Source organism: Meriones unguiculatus, chromosome X (genome assembly GCF_030254825.1).
Source record: "Meriones unguiculatus strain TT.TT164.6M chromosome X, Bangor_MerUng_6.1, whole genome shotgun sequence".
In the NCBI taxonomy this organism is placed as follows: domain Eukaryota; kingdom Metazoa; phylum Chordata; class Mammalia; order Rodentia; family Muridae; genus Meriones; species Meriones unguiculatus.
Window position 1 is genome coordinate 60788438 of NC_083369.1, and position 20837 is coordinate 60809274.

Sequence of the window (20837 nt, forward strand, 5' to 3'; positions counted from 1 at the left end):
TGCTCCATTGCTGGTGGGAATGTAAACTTGTACAGCCACTTTGGAAATCAATCTGGCACTTTCTCAGAAAATTAGGAATAGTGCCACCTCAAAATCTAGCTATCCCACTCCTAGGCATATATACTTGAAATATTGTCAATAATACAAAACGGACATTTGCTAAACCCTGTTTGTAGCAGCTTTATTCATAATAGCCAGAATCTGGAAACTACCTAGATGTCCCTCAACAGAGGAATGGATACAGAAATTGTGGTACATTTACACAAAGGAATACTACACAGCTATTAAAAACGAGGAAATCATGAAATTTGCAGGCAAATGGATGGAACTAGAAATGATCACCCTAAGTGAGTTATCCCAGAAGCGAAATACACATATGGTATATACTCATTTATGAATGAATATTAGACATATAATATACTATGAACATACTAAAATCTATAGTCCTAAAGAAGCCAAACAACAAGGAAGGCCGAGTGATGATGCTCAATCCTTATTCATAAGGGCAAACATGATAGGCATTGGAAGGAGCAGAAAACAAGAAACAGGAGAGGAGCCTACCACAGAGGGCCTCTGAAAGACTCTACTGATTGAGATATCAAAACAGAGACTGAGACTCATAGCCAAACTTTGAGCAGATGACATGGAATTTCATGAAACGAGAGGGAGATAGAAAATCCTGGAGAGGACAAGACCCTCACAAGCAGACCACCAGAGCCAAAAAACAACAACAACAAAAAAACAAAACAAAACTAAAACTGGTCTCTGGGGCCCCTGCAGAGACTGATACCCCAACTAAGGACCATGCATGGAGAGGACCTAAAACAACTCTTCAGAAGTAGCCCATTTTACTCAGTCTCCAAACTGGCCTAGTAAGGGGAGCAGGGGCTGTCTCAAGCATGAACTCAGAGGCAGGCTGCCTGTTCACCTTCCCTGGAGGTTGGAAGAGGGTTGGGTGCAGCCTTGCCAGGATACAGAGGAAGACAATGCAGCCAGTCTTGATGAGACCTGATTAGCTAGGTCAGATAGAAGGGGAGGAGGACCTCACCTATAAGTGGAGTAGGGGTGTGTCTTAGGGGAAGAAGAGGGAGGAATGGAGGGTGTGATTGGAAGGAGACTAGGGTCAGGGCCATAGCTGGGACACAAAGTGATTAAATTGTAATAAATAAAAATAATAATAAAAGAAATAAAAAAATTCAAGTTATCTTGTCAGTAAGTATTAACGGTAAATAACTATTTTTAAAAGTGTTCCATCCTTAGACATCAGAGAAATATAAATCAAACCTTCACTGTGGTTCCTCCTCACCCAAGTCTATGGGACTATTATCAAGAAAATAAGAATAACTACTGCTAACCAGGATAGAATAAGAGAAAAAAAGTAATACCTAATCATTGCTGCAGTGAATATAAATTATTCCAGCCACTATGGAGATCAGCATGAAAGTCCGTCAAAATGTAAAACTAATCAAAAGGTTGTGGTGGTGCACACCTTTATTTCTAGCACTCAGGGAGGCATAGACAGGAAGATCACTCTGAGTGTGAGGCCAGCCTGGTCTACAAAATAATTCCAGGACAGCCAGTGCTACAGAGAGAAATCCTATATTAAAAGACAGAACAATCTAAAAATAGTATACCAGTCTGGGCCATATAACCCAATTATCAGTGAGCTTGCTTACTTTTGAGATACACACACACACACACACACACACACACACACACACACACATTACATCATTACTAATAACTGCTAAGTTTTGTAACCAGCCTCAGTAAGTGCATCCAGGAAGTGTGGCATACAAATGCAATGGACCTTTGCACAATTAGAAAGTAGAATGAAATAATTGTATTGCTTGGAGGAACATACAAGAAACCAGGGATTACTATGTTAAAAGAAAACAATCCCCCAAAGACAATATCACATGATTTCTGTCATTTGTCGAGTCTGGGAGGTAAAATGACATGTAACTATAAAGGTACTGTTAAGGATGTGAAAAGGACAAGGAGTAAGTATGATCAAAGGACCCTAAACACCTTTTAGGAATGTCATAATGAATCTTCTATTTCACTTTGTACAATTAATATACACTAATTTAGAAAGAAAGCTAAAGATAGAAACTATGGCTAAAATACAGAAAGCCAGACATATAGGAAATGATGAGTCTAGAAAAGCAGGCTGATACCAGGCCTATTGCATACTATTGACTGAAACGAGATGATTTTGGTTAGTAATCAGAGATAAAAGAGGAGTGCTTATTTTAAGCTGAAGAATAACATCATCAAATTTACACTTTATAAGGATCAACTGGCTTGGTCTGGTAGAATAGATAACAGGAGGATGAGAAAAGACAATGTTGGGAAACATGTTTATTAATTGAAGAGAAATGCAGCAGTAATTCAAATTGTGGTAGAAGGGATGGCTCCTAAGTATGTACTGATAAATGAGATGACAAGACTCACAATGCACGAGAGTGATTCTCAACCTTCCTAATGCTGCAACTCTTTAACACTTACTTGTGTTGTGGTGATGCCCAACCATAAATTATTTTTGTTGCTACTTCTTAACTGTAATCAAAATGTAAATATTTGATATTCAGTATATCTGCTATGTAACTGAAAGAGGTCATAACCCACAGGCTAAAAGAGTTGAGTAATAGGTGATTCCTATCCTTTTAAATGAGACAGAAGACTTGAAGAAGGACAAAAATCAGAGTTTGCTGACAAAAATTTAGCACCAGTGTTCATCTTGAATTGTCCATACAGTATTTTCTTTTTATATAATTGTCCATACAGTATTTTTCTTTTTATATTAGCACCATTACTATAATTGCAAGCAGAATATTAAGTTTTATTATATGTAATTATTTGTTATATAACAAGTATCATATATAACCCTCAGAACAAGCCCATGATCTAAGTCATACTATTAAAGATGATAAAAATGATTACTTATAAAAGTTAAAGAGACTTACCCAATGATACAACTGAGACTTGGGCAGATATTTCAAATTCCAGAGCTCAGGCACAGATCACCTTTCTCTAGTCCCCTCTCATTTATTACCCATTCTTTGTAGGAATCTATCTTTCTGTATCATGATAAAAGGCATAAATTGTTTACATTAATTTTTGTCTGCATAAGATTTTGAGATCCTGTGTAGAGTTTCCTTGGTGCACAATGTGGTCTGGTGATAAAGGCATAATCTTATGGATTAAAGATGAACAACAGAGGGCAGTAGAATAGCGGTAATAAGTTCCTAAAAAGTAAGGATCAAGTCCAAACAAGAAGTTTTAGAAATAGATTCAGATCTTGTTTTATAAATTCAGAAATGCTGTGGTCATTTTTCAGTTTCCAAACTTTATATAAAAGTGATGTTTTTTTGGTTGCTTTTCTCCAAAGAAGAGACATTGAGGATCTTTGTAGGAGCTATATCCATATGTGACTATTTCTTTGCTTTTTGTTTGTTTTTGTTTTCCTTTTGTTTTTCTTTTTTTGAGACACTGTCTTACTTGTTAGTGCTGGCTAGCTTGGAGTTCACTATGTAGACAAGGCTGACCTTGAAAAAAAAAACAAAAACAAAAGCAAAAAAACAGAGGGTTCGCTTGTCTCTGCTACCCAAGTATTGGGATTAAAGGCATCCATGCCTGGATGATTATTTATTTTTGACCATTTACTCTAACTTCCAGATATCCAAGGTACAACATGCACAATCAATTGGAGAAAACTATTCATCAGCACATCTCATGGTGGTAGAATAAATATAATTTTTCAGGAAACTTAGTCCAGCAATGAAATACATTTTAAATGTTCAAATATTAAAGTATTCCTGTGCTGTCTAAACCATCAAAGGGAGGCCTCTAACTCTAACAATAACACAAAGTATGTGGTTTTTAAAATTATTTTTAACTTTACCTTCACTCTCAGTGAGTCTTACATTCTATAGCTGCATAAAACTTATCTCAGCCTTCAGTCTAATTTGGAACAAAAATTCTTTCTAGACTGCATTCTGTGCAAGCTTCTCCTCTCTTTGAACCCCCCTTTCCTCGCCTGTTCACATATATGTACACACTCACATTACATATTTGTAATTTTTGTTTACATAGGAGTTTGTGTGTGTGTGTGTGTATGTGTATTTCTGTGAATGAATATGCACAGCAACCAGAAAAGGTTGTGGGATCTCTTGGACATGGAGTGTAGGTCATTGTGAACTCTCAGATATAAGTGCTGAAAGCCAAACTCAGGTCCTCAGGAAGGACAACAAGCACTTTCAACTGGCGGATCATCTCTTGAACCTTGTATACGTATATGCATATATATGTGCAATGTATATGCAGTATATGTATATGTAGCTTGTAACTATTGCTTTAAATGTAATTTTTTCAAACTCCTCTTTTTGTCCATTACTCCCATTCTGTACATTAAACATCCACGACTGATACACTGTCTCAAGGGCATGAAAAGGTAGCAATTTACTTACAGAGTAGGTAATATCTGAGATGGTTCATGACTGGAGAAACAGATAAAGATAGTCAAGGTTTCCCCAGGTACATGGAACAGAGCTCAACGACAAGGAGGTAGTAAAACACAGCTATGCACAGGGAAAAATGGAAGGTAAGTTTGTTTGGAACATGGGCTCTTCAAGGTCTTTGTTCTAAATGTTAACCTTTATTTAATGGAGGCTTCAATAGAGATTTGGAGCTTATTATTTTAAGGAATTTATCAATTCTTAGAAAAGAAGCTAAACAAAATAACTAATGTATAATTTGACTTGTAATTAGGCAATAGAGTATGTTTGCAACAGATGATGGCTCCATGGAGAAAATGTGTATTTAAAAAGTGTGTATTTCATGGCCTAACTCTCATTAAAGAAAAACAATGCTGCTCAGCTCAGCACTGTTGATCAGAGAATATATTCCCACACATATTTCTAAGGATGAGGACCAATTTTCATAGAGCTGACCTCACTCTCTACAGTGCACAATGGTACTCCCTTGGCAAAATAAGTTGGTTGATATTTGATGGGTATGGTCTAGATCTATTAGTATGAAAAACAAAAAGTTAGAATGTGATGTACATGTGTATCCTGGGGTGCTAAATACATTAGAATAAAACCAAGGCTAATGAAGAACTATGCATACTATGTTTTTAGGCCAGATCACATTCTTCAAATGCAAGTCAATATATACTTACCTGTATATAAAGAGATAGTAGGTGAATATTTGGTTTTTAGCACCATTATCCTGATCTCCTCTTGATGCCTTTCCCTTGACTCCCCTTAAGGAAAGGGTTTCTTTATGCTTTATAGTCACGTTCTTTTTATTCACAGAGGGGAAATCTCGTCTCTCTTTTTAAGTCTAGAGATTACTTCAGAGCTTCTTCACACAGTATATATAAATAGAATGGAGTTTCCATAAATTTTATTTGTTGACTGGCTGAAACTCTCAGATCACTAAAGTCTGGAGGTATTTAAGTTACTCATATGAATTAGGTTTTTTTTTTCTTTTTTTTTTTCTGCATACCAGGCTGGTTTCTAAGTTACTATGTAGTTAAAAATGACCTTGTGAACTTTTGATCCTCCTTCCTAGTATTGGGAATGCAAGTAAAATATCACGTTTAATTTATGTAGTATTGAGGCTCAAACCTACGATAGCCTGCATACTAGGCAAGTACTCTACTGAGTTACATGGCATACTGCTTAAAATCTATTTAAAACTTTCTATGCAAAGTAATAAGTTTCATTATAAATGTCCATATATATTTTTTATTGACCCAACATATTCCATTCCCTCTCCTGTATTCTCCCAGCCCTCTCCTGTTTTGCCAATACAAGTAGCATGAAGGAAATTTTTGTAAGGGGAACATGTAAAGAACGATGATGGTTACATCAGTTCCTTTTTTTTTTTTAAGTAGCAGACTAAAAATACCATATAAAAACCTGATTTATATTAGAAGCATTTAAGGATACATTTGTGTGGTAAGTAATTTTTCTGTTTGTACATCTAGTTCAGTTTTGATATTTATCCCAAATGATACAAAAGAAAAAAGGAAAAGTGTTGTTTTTAAGTGGAACATGCTTTGAGGCTTTTTTTTCTGTTATTTAGAGACACTAGATAAATTTGGCTGTATAGTGTGTGGATGACTCATAATAATGACAGTGGTCAACAATCATTCTTTCTGAAAACTGTTGTTATTTCCAAAGGAAAGTCCCTAGAGGACTACTAGAGCTTAGACAGATGGAAAATTAACTGTTTTAGACAAAGGCATTAGGCAGGTCCCATGAAATTTCCTTCCCTTTTCCTCACTTTCAGCAATATATTTTTAAAAAATGTTTTGCATTTATTTATTTGATTTGTGTTTTGTATGCTTGCAAGTATGTGCACATGTGGAGATTAGAGGACAACTTGATAGAGTTGTGTCCATCTTTCCACCATGTGAATTCCAGGAATGGAACTCAGACCTTTAGGCTTGTTAGCAAGTGCCTTTACCCACTGAACCATCTCTTTGGCCCAACAATATTGTTCTTTAAAGCTTCTTTGTTTTAGCTGTCTTAAAACTAAGTTTCCTTGAGCTAGTACTAAAGTCCAAATCTTGTTACATCTGTGGTGTTTAGAAGGTACTTAAATGAGAGAACCAGAAATAATTTTGCTTGACACTTTTTCTGTCTTATTTTTATCATTTTAAATTTAGTTTGCTGAGAAAAAAAATCTTTCTATGTAGCAAAAGATGGTCTTGAACTCACTGTGTAGCCTAGGCTCTCCTCAGACTTGTACTGATCACCTCACCACAGCTTCCTAAATGCTAGAATCTCAGGCATATGCCACCAAACTTCAGTCTTTATAGTGAAAAATAAAGTGTACTATATAAGATTCCAGGAAGAAGTTTTTATTTTCCTCTAATCCTTCTAAATATAAAATCCACATTCAAATAGGCTAAAACTTTTACTAGGGAAAATAATAAATTATAACACTGCCAATACTTTTGTCTGGTATTCTTCTTGTGATACTTTCCCTAGCGTCTATACCCAAGATCTATTCTAGAGTTGTACTGCTATATCAAACCAGACTTTACTTTCAGCTGGACCCTGTTTCAAATGTCAACCATATTTTTTTATCCATTCCTTCCCCTTACCCAACTTCTAAATAGTTTGAAATATATCACCATTCAAAAGCTCCCTCTTTTCTATCCTTGCTCAGTCTAGCATAAAAGCCTAACACACAAAAACAGTCCCCTTGGTTTGTTTCTGTCTTATCACACTGCTATTCCCTCCTTGCCTCTGTTCCAGAGGAAGAAAACCCTTTTTTATCAATATATATTTTATTTATTTATTTTTAAATTCTTTATTAATTACACATTATTCACTTTATATTCTCCCTGTGGTTCCGTCCCTCCTCCCGTCCCAATCTCTCCCTTCCTCCCCCCTCTGCATGCATGCCTCTCCCCAAATCCACTGATAGGGGAGATCTTCTTTTCTTTTCCTTCCTTCTGATCCTAGTCAATTAGGTCTCATCAGGAGTGGCTGCATTGTCTTCCTCTGTGGCCTGGAAAAACCCTTTTTAAATCTACCCATACCTAAAAAAACATGTTATTTGTGGGGGGGGGGAAGTAGCAAAATAATTCCACTACCTATACAAAACAAACACATGCAAGACGTACTATCTCTCCAGCATGTGTTGTCCCTTCAGCTTTTGATCTTAGCAGTTCTGAAGGGTGTAAGGGGAAATATCAGGATCATTTTAATTTGTATTTCCATGATGGAAAAGGATGTTGAGCATTTCTTTAAGTGTTTCTCTGCCATTCAATGTCCCTCTACAGAGAACTCACTGCTAAGCTCTGTAACCCATTTTTTAATTGGATTACTTGATTTGTTACTGTTTAACTTCTTGAATTCTTTATACTGGATATTAGCCCTCTGTCAGATACAGGGTTGGTTGAAGATCCTTTCCTAGTCTGTAGGCTGTCATTTTGTTCTATTGGTAGTGTCCCAATCCCACCCTTCCTCCCTCATCTCCTTCCTGCCCCTTTCCAAGTCCACTGATTGGGGAAGACTTCCTCCCCTTTCATCTGATCCTGTTATATCAGGTATCTTCAGGACTGGCTGCAAAGTCCTCCTCTGTGGCCTAGCAGGACTGCTTCTTCCTTGAAGGGTGGGAAGGTCAAAGAGCCTGCCATTGAGTTCCTGTCAGAAACAGTCCCTGTTCCCCTTACTAGGGAAAACCAATTGGTTACTGAGCTACTATGGGCTACATCTGAGCAGAGGTTCTAAGTTGCATCCATACATGGTCCTTGGTGGAGTATCAGGCCCATAAAGGACCCCTGTGTCCAGATATATTTGGTCCTTGTGGAGCTCCTATCCTTTCCCCATCATACTAACTCCCCCTTCTTTCATATGATTCCCTGCACTCTGCTGAAGGTTTGCTTATGAGTCTTAGTATCTGTTTTGATACACTGCTAGGTAAAGTTTTTCAGAGGTCCTCTGCGGTAGGCTCCTGTCCTGTTTCTTGTTTTCTCCTATGTCCAATGCACATCCCATTTGTCTTTCTAAGTGAGGACTGATCATCTTATCCCAGCTCCTCTTTCTTGTTTATCTTATTTAAGTGTATAGATTTCATTACGTTTATCATATCTTCTAGGTCTATATAAGTGAGTATATACCATGTGTGTCTTTCTCCTTCTGGGATACCTCACTCAGAATCATCTTTTCTATATCCCACCATTTGCCTGCAAATTTCATGATTTCTTCATTTTTGATTGCTGAGTATTATTCCATTGTGTAAAAATACTACAATTTCTGTATCCATTCCTCCGTTGATGGACATCTGTGCTGTTTCCAGGTTCTGGCTATTACAAATAAAGCTACTACAAACATGGTTGAGCAAATGTCCTTTATTTACCTGGTCTTGATTCCGCTTTGGTAAGTGGAATCAATCAAGAAAATTGTCCATTTCATTTAAATTTTCAAAATTTGTGGCATATAGGCTTTTGAAGTAAGACCTAATAATTCCTTATATTTTCTCAGTGTCTATTGTTATGTTACCCTTTCCATTTCTGATTTTGTTTATTTGGATAGTGTCTTTCTGCCTTTTAGTTAGTTTGGCTAAGGGTTTGTCTATCTTGTTGATTTTCTCTAAGAACTAGCTCATTGTTTCATTGATTCTTTGAATTGTTTCATTTGATTCTAATTTTTTTTATTTCAGCCCTGAGTTTGATTATTTCTAGCTGTCAACTCCTCTTGGGTGTGTCTGTGTTGTGTCTCTTTTTGCTAGAGCTTTCAGGGAGCCCATTAAGTTGCTTGAATGAGCTGTCACAAATTTCTTCTTGAAGGCACTTAGTGCTATGAACTTTCCTCTTATCACTGCTTTCATTGTGTCTCACAAGTTTGGGTATGTTGTGCCTTCATTTTCATTGAATTCTAGGAATACTTCAATTTCTTTCTTTATTTCTTCTCTGACCCAGCTGTCATTGAGTAGAGAGTTGTTCAGTTTCCATATGTGTGTAGGCTTTTTGCTCTTTCTGTTGTTGTTGAGGTCCAGCTTTAGTCCATGGTTGTCAGATGGGTTCCAAGGGATTATTTCAATCTTGTATCTGTTGAGGCTTGTTTTGTGACCAATTATATGGTCTATTTTTGAGAAGGTTCCATGAGGTGTTGAAAAGAAGGTAAATTATTTTTTTTTTTTTTGTTTTGGTGAAAGGTTCTGTAAATGTCTGTTAGGTCCACTTGATCATGACCTCTGTTGGAGTCATTGCTTCTTTGTTTATTTTCTGTTTTGTTGATGAGTCCTTTGTTGAGAGTGGTATGTTGAAGTCTTCCGCTATTGATATGTAGAGATCTATGTGTACTTTAAGTTTTATTAATGCTTCTTTTACAAATGTGGGTACCCTTGCATTTGGGGCATAGATGTTCAGAATTGTGATGTCTTTGTGGTGAAATTTTCTTTTGATGAGTATGAAATGACCTTCCCCATCCATTTTGTTTAATTTTGGTTGAAAGTCTATTTTATTAGATATTAGAATGGATATTCCTGCCTGCTTCTTGTGTCCATTTGCCTGGGAAACCATCTTCCACCCCTTTATTCTCAGGTAAAATGTTTATCTTTATGACTTAGGTGTATTTCTTGTATGCAAAAGATTGTTGGGTCTTGTTCATACATTCATTCTGTTAGTCTGTGTCTTTTTATTGGACTGTTGAGACCATAGATGTTGAGAGAGATTAATGACCAGTGGTTGTTAGATCCTTTGATTTTGATGTTGGTTGTAGTGGTGTGTTTGTGTGCTTGGCTACTTTTAGTTTTGCTATAGTGAGGTTATTTATTTCCTGTGTTTTCCTGACTGTAGTTAGCATTCTTCAGTTATATTTTCCCTTCTAGTGTCTTCTGTAATACTGGATTTCTGGGTAGGTATTATTTAAATTTGTTTCGCCATTGAATATCTTGTTTTTTCCATCTATGATGACTGAGAATTTTGCTGGGTCTAGTAACCTGGGCTGACATCTGTGTTCTCTTAGGATCTGCATGATATCCATCTAGGCCCTCTGGCTTTCATAGTCTCTGGTTAGAAGTTAGGTGTGATTTTGATGGGTTTGTCATTATATATTAGTTGGCCTTTTTTTCCCTTGAAACTTTTAGTATTTTTTTTCTTTGATCTGTATACTTACTGTTTTGATTATTATGTGGCAAGAGGATTTTCTTTTCTGGTCTAATTTATTAGATGTTGAGTGTGCCTCTTCTGCGCTTATAGGCCTCCCCTTTAAATTGGGGAAATTTTCTTCTATGATTTTGTTGAAAATATTTTCTGGGCCTAGGAGATGGGAGTCTTCTTTTTCCTCTATTCCTATTATTCTTATGTTTTGTCTTTTCATGTTGTCTTGGATTTCTTAGACAGTTTGTGTCAGGAATTTTAAAGATTTAATATTTTCTTTGACGGATACATCAATTTCTTCCATTACATATTCCACACCTGAGATTCTTTCTTCCATTTCTTGTAGTCTGTTGGTTATGCTTAACTCTCTAGTTCCTGTATTCATTCCTAAGTTCTTCCTCTCCATGATTTCCTCCATTTGCATTTTCATAATTTTTTTTAATTCTATCTTCAGATCTTGAATTCATTTGTTGATTTCCTTCACCTGTATTTTCCTGTTTTCCTTCAATTCTTTCACCTGTTTGTTTCAACATTCCTTTGTTTCTTTTATTTCTTTCAGTGACTAAATTATTTTCTCTCTGAAGGCAACAAACTGTTTGGCTGAATCTGCCTGTATTTCTTTACAATGGTTTTAATCTGTTTGACCTCCTCCTCCTCCTCCTCCTCCTCCTCCTCCTCCTCCTTCTTCAGGTATCTCATTTGTTTCCTCCTTTTTCCTCTTCACAAGCATAGATGTAAGGTCATCTTCTTTAATTTCACTTATGATAGAGTATCCAGGGCTGCTTGCCCCTGGATAACTGAGCTCTGGAGATGCCATATTGCTTTGGCTTTTGTTGGTTGCACTTTTATGCTAGCCTCTACCCATCTGGCTGTCTCAGGTGTTGGCTGTTAGTTTCTGGTGCCAGCTGGAATCCTGGGATGAGGGGAATCCCCTTGGCAAGAAGACGGTTGTTCCTGAAGGAGGCCTCCACATGCTTTTTAGTATGGTCACCAGTTGGCCGCTGCTTCTCAGGAATTGACATAGCTCACCTCAAGCATATGGATCAGTGCGGTAACAGTGGTCGTTGTTAGTCAGGAAAGTTCTCTCCTCCCCAGGAGAAGTCCTGGAGACAGCTGCCCTGGTGTTGGCTTTCTTTCTCTGAATTTAGTGAAATGCTGCTGCTGCTCTTACACTGTGTTTTCTGGGCACAGCCTTCTTTTTTTTTTTTTTTCAATGCAGTTTATTCAGGAACCTTGAACAATCATCTGACCCTGGGGAAAGCCAGCCCACAGCTTAAATAGCCTCTGGGTAGCCAACCCCAGCATGCCACGTGGGCAATGCAGATAGGTCCACATACATGGAAGCAAGCCAGATCCTCGGCCTGAGCCAAATGTGGAGTTGTTCCTGACAGAGAGCACTCACCATCGGGAAGGTGGAAGGCAGAAACCAGCTCCATCTTTAAGGCACGGCATTACGCAGCTCTCTACAGTTCCCCCTTTTTGTTTTAGATGCATCAGGCAAGAGTAGAGGTCTGATCTCTGAAATTAGAGATAAATTGGGACTTTGTACTGATGTTCATTTAGGTGTCATCCACCCAAAGAGCATCAGACCTGTCTGATACCTTTTTCTCAGAGGAGGGACCTGGGGTATCAACCCGCATGCAATCAGACATGCTCTTCTCTGGGTAGAAAGCGGCTGACCCTGAGTGCAGTGCTTAGCCTCACATCCTGAGCATAACATTTTAGCTTTTTATGGTAGCCAACCATGCTTGGGGAGACTGTCCTGCTTCAATGGCTGTAAAGGCCTGAATGGTCATGGCTGCATTACGCTGTTGTGAGACTCTAATCTTGCATATACACCACAGGCAAACCAAGGAGACCAACACCAGAAGGCCTGCTAACGCTCCCATGCCCTTCCATTCCTTTAGATGATTCATGGCTGCAGCAATTCATGATGATAATCCTGTGGATAGTCCTGTGTCCACTCTGGTAGAATTTACCATGACAATGGCCACTCTCAGCTGTTCCATCGTAGTATCGAATTCTCCAGTCCAATTACCTAAGATATAGCTAGACAATTGTTTAGACAGATTTGCAGCACAGGGAAAATTCTCATGTTGTATGCTAGTGACTCAAAGTCCAGCATACTTTCATTGACAGCCAAGTTGAGCGATTTGCCATAGGGTATCAATTTGCTCCTGTACGAGGTCAATCCTCTGATTGAACACCATCAACCCTCCTTTTAGTTGAGCATTAATTCCTTTTTGTACATCTAAGGCATGAGTTACATTGGCTAAAAGGTTATTCAGGGTCTGAGCAGTCTGCCCAGTATGACTCCTGGCTAATGCTGGGAGTGGTAGCTCCAACAGCCGCCAATGAGATGGCAGTAATAATGGCAGCTGTAATTCCAAGATCCCTTTTCTGTCTGAAGAGAGTCATAGCGTGAGGGGCATCAACGGGCACAGGCACCCAGCGAGGCATGCGAGTAACCAGCTAGTAAATTTACTAGCATTTCAGCATTGGGCAAAAAAGCAAGTATCACAATTACCACAATTACTTGGCTCTATCTGGCTAATAATGAATAAAAATGGGGGACATAAACAAACAGGTGTGGGCTTATAGGAAATATTATGAGAAGCCTTAACCCCCTCGTTGGAACATCCTGCATCAGTTCTAGAACTAGCAGTGGTGGTGTCCAAGGTCTGAGTAGGTTCAGGAGACCATTGCCCCCAGGGGCGAGACGTGCTCCATGTAAATTGACTAACTCCATGTTTTCCTCCACTTTTGAAAGTCATTTAAGTTTCTTAAATTATTTTCTTTTCCCTTTTTTTTTAAATTTTTCTTCAATTACACTTTATTCATTCTGCATCCCCCCATAAGTCCCTCCCTCCCCTCCCAATCCCACCCTCTCTCCTCCCTCTGCATGCATGGCACTCCCCAAGTCCACTGATAGGGTAGGTTCTCCTCTCCTTTCTGATCTTAGTCCATCAGTTCACATCAATAGTGGCTGCATTGTCCTCTACTATGGCCTGGTAAGGCTGCTCCCCCTCAGGAGGAGGTGACTAAAGAGCAGGCCAGTCAGTTCATGTCAGAGGCAGTCCCTCTTCACATTACTATGTAACCCAATTGGACTCTGAACTGCCCTGGGCTACATCTGTGCAGGGGTTCTGGGTTATCTCTATGTATAGTCCTTGGTTGGAGTATGAGTCTCTACGAAGTTCCCTGTGTTCAAATTTTCTTGTTCTGTTGCTCTCCTTGTGGAGACCCTGTCCTCTCCAGTTCTTACTATTTCCCAGTTCTTACATAAAATTCCATTCACTCTGCCCAACAGTTGCCCATCAGGCTCAGCATCTGCATTGATAGTCTGTAGGGCAGAGGCTTTCAGAGGCCCTCTGTGGTAGGTTCCTAGGTTGTTTCCTGTTTTCTTCTTCTTCTGATGTCCATCCACTTTGCCTTTCCGGATGGGGATTGGACATTTTAGTTAGGGTCCTATCTCTTGCTTAGTTTCTTTAGATGCACAGGTTTTAGTGGGTTTGTCCTATGTTGTATGTCTATATGAGTGAGTATATACCATGTGTGTCTTTTTGCTTCTGGGACAACTCACTCAGGATGATCCTTGATTACTGCAGTTTGGTTAGCTTGGCTAGGGAGACTGGTTGCACCTTGGTGCAGAACCTGGGAGCTGATCCCATGGATCCCTGGCTTCAGTAGGTCTGAGGTTGGAGTTCTGTGCCCCAGTACCCAATGATAATCAGTGGCAGGTTAGTACATGCCTCATGTCTAAGGCTGGAGACTAGAGCCTGGATCCTGTCGGAACCCAGAAACTTTCTGGAGTCAGGTGTTCTGAGGTTGGACGTGATGTTTCTCCACAGTGGGGTTTGCTTCCAACAGAGAGACCCAGTCTGTAGTGTTTTGGGGTCTACAGTTCAGTCAGAGATGGTGAGTAGAGCATGCAGGCACAGGCAAATTGCTCTGAGCTGTCGATTGGGCACCTGAGAAAACCCTGAAACTTTTTTGGAGAACTTTTCAGAGGCTGGTGATGTCAGCTGAGTGCCATGAGGTTGGACACGATGTTTCCCTCATTTTGTGGTTTCCTCCCAACAGGGAAAACCAGTCTCTGTTCCCTAAGGCCCACAGTTCTGTCTGGGTAGGTGACTAGGGCATACAGTCAAGTCTCTGGGCTGGTGGCTGAATGCTTTTTGCAACCTGGGAACTCTTCCAGGTATTAGCTGGGTGACCTGAGACAGGACAGATCTGATTGCTTCCCACACTGTGAGGTTTCCTCTCACCTGAGTAACACAATTGCTGGTATTTTAAGGCTCAAAGTTCAGTCTGTTGGTCTCTGTGCAGTCACTGCTGTTCTGCCCCTCAGGCACAGTGTTCTACTGGTGCCACCATCTTGGATCCAAGTGGAAACACATGCTGGAGAGGATGTCAAGAAAAGGGAACCCTCCTGCATTGCTGCTGGGAATGTAAACTTTTACAACCACTTTGGAAATCAATCTGACACTTTCTCAGACAATTAGGAATAGTGCTACCTCAAGTTTCAGCTATACTACTCCTAGGCATATATCCTATGTATGCTCAAGTATACAACAAGGACATTTGGTCAACTATGTTCATAGCATCTTTATTTGTAATAGCCAGAATCTGAAAACCGTCCAGATATCCCTTAATTGAGGAATGGATACAGAAATTGTGATACATTTACACAATGGAATACTACTCAGCAATTAAAATCATGAAATTTGCAGGCAAATGGTAGGAACTAGAAAAGATCATTCTAAGTGAGGTATCCCAGAAGCAGAAAGACACACGGGGTATATATTCACTCATAAGTGGATATTAGTCATATAGCATAGGATAAACATACTAAAACCTGTAAACCTTAAGAAGCTAAGTAATAAGGAGAACCCTGGGTAAGATGCTCAAACCTCATTCAGAAAGGCAAATGGGATAGTCATCAGAAGAGGGAGAAAACAGGTAACAGGACTGGAGCCTACCACAGAGGTCCTCTGAAAGACTTTACCTAGCAGGTACTGAGACTCATAGCCAGACTTTTAGCAGAGTGCATGGAATTATATGGAAGAAGGGGGAGATAGAAAGGCCTGGAGGGGACTAGAGTTCCACAAGAAGAGCAACAGAACCAAAAAAATCTGAGCCCAGGGTTCTTTGCTGAGACTAATACTCCAACCAAGGACCATTTATGGAGATAACCTAGAATCTCTGCACAGATGTAGCCCATGCCAGTTCAGTCTCCAAATGAGCTCCCTAGTAAGGGGGAAAAAGGAGTGTCTCTGACATGAACTCATGGGCTGGCTCTTTGATCACCTCCCCCTGAAGAGGGTGCAGCCTTACCAGACCACAGGGGAAAATAATGCAAAGAGTCCTGATGAGACCTGATAGGATAGGGTAAGATGGAAGGGCAGTAGGACCCACCCCCCCCATCAGTGGACTGGGAAAGGGTCATGGGAGTAGAAGAGAGAGGGAGGTCAGGATTGAGAAGGGACAAGGGAGGGGGCTACAGCTGGGATACAAAATAAATAAATTGTAATAAATAAATAAAGTGTGAAAAATGAATTACTATCTCCTTATCCTTGACTTCACAGTATCTTGTCCCTCATTGATTCTCACACCCTAACCCTAAGTTTCCATTGCAAATTATCTTTCAAAACCTTTTTAAAAAGCATAAGTTTGCAAACATACAGATGCGTATCTAAGCAGAGCTTTGGAAATATTTTGTTAAAAAACAAACATACAACATTGTCATAGGACTTTTAATTTTTCATAAAGCAATAATCATGCCTCAATACTTTATGCAAGTTTATATGTGATCATATTATATGATATAATATATGTGATTATGTTGCAAGCATTGCAAGCTTTCTTCTGCTACTTCTTTCTGAATGACTCCAATTTTTCCTCATTCACTGTCTCAACCTCCATTCACTCCTTCTCTTTACAGCCTAGAGTACTTGCAGAGGTTCTCCTCAGTCCTTAGTCATGGAGTTTGGTTTCTACTCTTAGACCCAACTGAGTGTGCTTGAATATTCAAAGCAAATGCTAGGTTTAATGGACATTGTTCAGCTGCCTCAAATTCTGTAAACTTTTGATTCTTTTCTGTTCACACTGTTATGTACTTATTGCCTGGTAGGTTCCTAACTCAGGTTGATTTTGCCCTCTAGTGGACATGTGGCTATATCCACAGGCAATTTTTTTTGTCACAATGGAAAGGATGGAAAATGGGTCACACAGAGAAGTAGAGGCTAGAAATTCTCCTAAACTCCCTAGAATGAGAAAAAAAAAAAACTTTAATCCACAACAAAGATCTATTCAAATTCATATGTCAAGTACACTGAGATAAGGAAACACTGTAGCACAGGGAGATAAAAAAAAATGTGTTTGTAGAATTGCAGGCTAGGAATCTGGCCCTAATCCTGATGATGACTGTACCCTCATGAATAACAGACAACCTAAAATCACATCGCTGATCATGTAGGTGTTTCATAGCCACAAAAGCTTCTCCTTCTCTAAGTCTGTAGTGCCTAGACGACATCCGGGACTCTTCTAGTTGTTCCCCAGTCTGGTCTAGGTGCAGTCCGTCCTCCTCTTTCCACCTGTGGATTAAAGGAACACATAATTATTTTCAACATATCATATAGCCACAAAAGAGGAAGGAGAATACCAACCTCCTACTCACCCTTTACTCCCCTGACTCCCACTTTCCTCCACAACTTCCCTCCCACAGAATTAGGGTTCTGTTCCACTTTATATTTCTGAATACACTGAGAGCTTTTGCAATCCACATTCTCATCCATTTGTCATGATGCGGAGATTGAAGAGAGAATCCTACAAGATAGCACTATGCTTTGGTCCATGCAGACTGTACTCCCCTTTGCGCACTATCAGTTAGTTCTGAGTCACCTTGGAGCAGTTGCCTGAGTTTTCTATTCAGATCTCTCTCTCTCTCTCTCTCTCTCTCTCTCTCTCTCTCTCTCTCTCTCTCTTGTTCTGTCCACTGGAACTAGAAAAGCTTTCTGTTAACAGGCTATTATAATAACAGAAGTTCTTGTTTGTACCTGCTGCGGGCAACCCTTTTAGTCTTTCAGAATTCTCATAGGGGTGTCAAGTCTCTGCCATCTTAATTTGAAGCAAACATAAACCTGAGTTTAACCCATTCCGGGTCTCATTTGATGATTTCATTTCATTACTCACTCAGAATGCAAGCCAATTCACTCCTGAGAACAACCACCCTAGGGTTGACCCATTTTTGGTAATAGAATACTCTTAGAACATAAGCATCATATGCAGTTCATTCCTGGTGACTTGAAATAAAGGAATTCTTACTGCTTACTAACAGCTAATTCACCTTTCTGTCAATTCCAGTAGTTTCTTTGGTAAAGGTTTTAAACTAGTTTTCCGAGCCAGGATGGTAATACAGACCTACAATCTCACTACTTGGGAAGTAGAGTCAATAGGATACCTAGTTCAAGATCATTATCAGCTATATAATGAATTTGAGGCTGTCCTGAGCTACAAAAGACCTTGCTTCAAAAATGGGGGTGGGAGGCAGAAAAGGAAGAGAAAACATATTGCTATTTTTGTGCCAGCCTAACTTGGGAATAATGGTCTAGTTGCACCAAAACAGTAACTCATTTGTTAGACTATTGTAATAAAAATGGATCTTTGTGTAACACAATTTCAAAGAAAAAAGAAGTAACTAGTTTCTCTGGAGTGACTTGATCAACTCCTCTATTCCTTTTTCTATTTGTGAGCTCCAGGAGTCTCTCGCTACTATCCCTCTAAAACTTCCAGGAAAGCAGTCAGGTCTGTTTCCCACCTTAGTCAGGACCAGGCATGGGCTGTAGCCTCCACTATTACTCATTGGTTATCACCCTGGACCCAACTTCTAGTGATCCACTGACTCTTTACCCAATACTGTTCTGACAATTTAACCTATACCTCTTCGGATACTCCACTCTGATAATCAGTTTGCATCCCTCTGGCTCCATCATTTGAGGGCTAAGTGTGTGGAGAGGGAAAGATTTTGTATATTCAGCTGTGTAGATCCACAAGACACTATGGAGGGCATACACATGTACATACCCCATACACACTCACACATGCTCACAAAAACACACACAGGCATGCACACACGGACAAACACATACACACACACACACTGAAGCCATTTTGGGGTTGTCAATACTAATAACCTGGAATATAACAAAAATAATCAAGACTTCTGCTTCCCCAAACCATCTATACCATCCCACTATCCCACACCAAGATTTATCCCATTCTCTTGACCCCCTTACTCTTTCCAAAATTCTACCCATACCCTTCACCTCCCCTCCCCCAAACGGATTTTCCATTGGTTTGTTTCCGGTTTATTTTACACTCCAAATGCACTAAGGGTTTTGCAGCCAGATTCCCTTCCCACAGTGGAAGCAGTATTCCCTCCTTGAAAAATTCACAGCTTTACACCAAGGACAGTCCCAATCCCCGGGTCTGCGAAATGCTGGAAATCTCTTGTCTTTCTGTACTTCTTGATGATCTCCTCTGTGGATTCCCGTATCAGACAGATGACCTGTATCAGAGGCATGCATTTGAACTGGTCTTTCTGTGGTTGGTGGTTGGGATGGGGTGGGTGTAACTAGGAAGGGGCTTTCATAGGAGTATGTGAATGAGGCAGGGAGTTGGACAGTAAATGGTTCGGAGGCTGTGGATCTCAGATTTTGGGACTGGGACAAAGGACTAGAGGATGCTTCCTTGGGCTTGAGATCTCCTACTCTCTGTCTTTTCAAGGGATAATTTTTCCACTTCATGACTCCAAGAAGCTGCATTAAACTTCCATTGGGTTCCTCTGAGGCCTCTTCGGGAGGAGTTACTGTATCTGCCACAACAGCTGATGTCATATTTGCGCTCTCTTCTCTTTTTCCTGTAGCAGCAGCCATTAACTCTGCCAAATCTTCTTTTGCACCTGACCATTGTGTCTCTGTCCCTGCTCTTCTGACAACAGCAGAAGGAATGGCCACAGCTGGCTTTGCTGCAGTTGGAAGAGCCTTCAGCTCCTGGGGAGAAGTGGATAGGGTTGAGACTTGTTTGGGGAATGGGGTACTCACATAGGGGTGGGACAGGCAGGGATAAGACAGGACCAGGTGACAATCTTACTGCCTGGAGAATCTTCAGTCTCAGTAGGTCTCGTTCTCTCTGCACCTCCTCCAGTTTGGCCTGGACCAGTTGAAGCTGGATAGCCACCTCCTTCCGCTCCATCTCTTGCTGGTGGTTGATCTGCTTCAGGTCTGATGACAAGGAGATTGCAGCCACTTTATGCATTCTAGACAAGTTTTGCAGCCACTGCACCCCATGCCCCTGTAAGCAGCCTTGCCTGTGAGCGAAGCGCACACCCAAGGCCAGGGTACCCCAGGCACAGGCTTCCCGAGCTTCACTAGGTACTTCACTATCCTCCAGGATGACTTTGAGCTTGTCTTCCACCTCTTCCCAGGACAGGGACAGGTTCTCAAGGTAGAAATCAGGGCCTTTATCGTGCTTGGCTATTTGCTCATTGATGAACATTGATACCTTGCTGTGCCGGAACCCACTACCGAGATCTTCTGGATTCAAGGCCATGATGGCAGAGTGCTCTATTGGATTTGCTGGCCCTGGGAGATAAAATCAACCTGTAATCTGTGCTCCCTTAGTCCCTTGTGTTAGTACCTCTCCTCTCCTTCACTGTCTATTAGCCCTTTGTTCTTCCCGGCTCTCCCCTCCCCACCCATCCCCTCCCCTTCCCTCCCCTCTGGTCTTCTGGTACCCTTTCTTTCTTCTCTTCCTTCCCCTCCCACACCAGGCTCTCCAGCTCCGCCCCTCAACTATTCCATCATAATGACTCTCGGCAGCTGCAGTTCCTTAAGAGACTTCATGGCTGACCTCACCTTTCCTGTCAGTGACCAAAGGAGGTTCAGGTCCACTACACATGTCTACTTGACATAGAGTCTATCTAACAACTCTGAAAAAGTCTGTCTACCATGCTACAAGAAGGCACAACCTCATCATCCTGTCTCTCAAATGCCTTAAGAAAAGGAAATCTTCAGACCAACACTCTTGGGTTTTGATCTAGGACTATACCAACTTCCAGAATGTGAAAGTAGTAAGGAGAGCTAGAGGAAGATGCCTACACCAATTTGGAAGTAAAGGAAACTTTCACAAAGATGGAAATCATCTG

General features: G+C 40.3%; 2 protein-coding genes across 2 annotated transcripts in view; one reads left to right on the plus strand and one right to left on the minus strand.

Annotated features, from left to right (window-relative positions):
* Window positions 1–20837, plus strand: part of Il1rapl2 (interleukin 1 receptor accessory protein like 2) — a 768417-nt gene that overhangs the window by 30931 nt on the left and 716649 nt on the right. The gene's annotated exons all lie outside the window — the stretch shown is intronic.
* Window positions 19021–20242, minus strand: Tex13a (testis expressed 13A). Its single transcript, XM_021628958.1, has 2 exons — window positions 19784–20242; window positions 19021–19683 (listed from the first exon to the last, which is right to left on the minus strand). Exons 1-2 carry the CDS (start codon window positions 20240–20242, stop codon window positions 19021–19023), a joined length of 1122 nt encoding a protein of 373 aa, XP_021484633.1.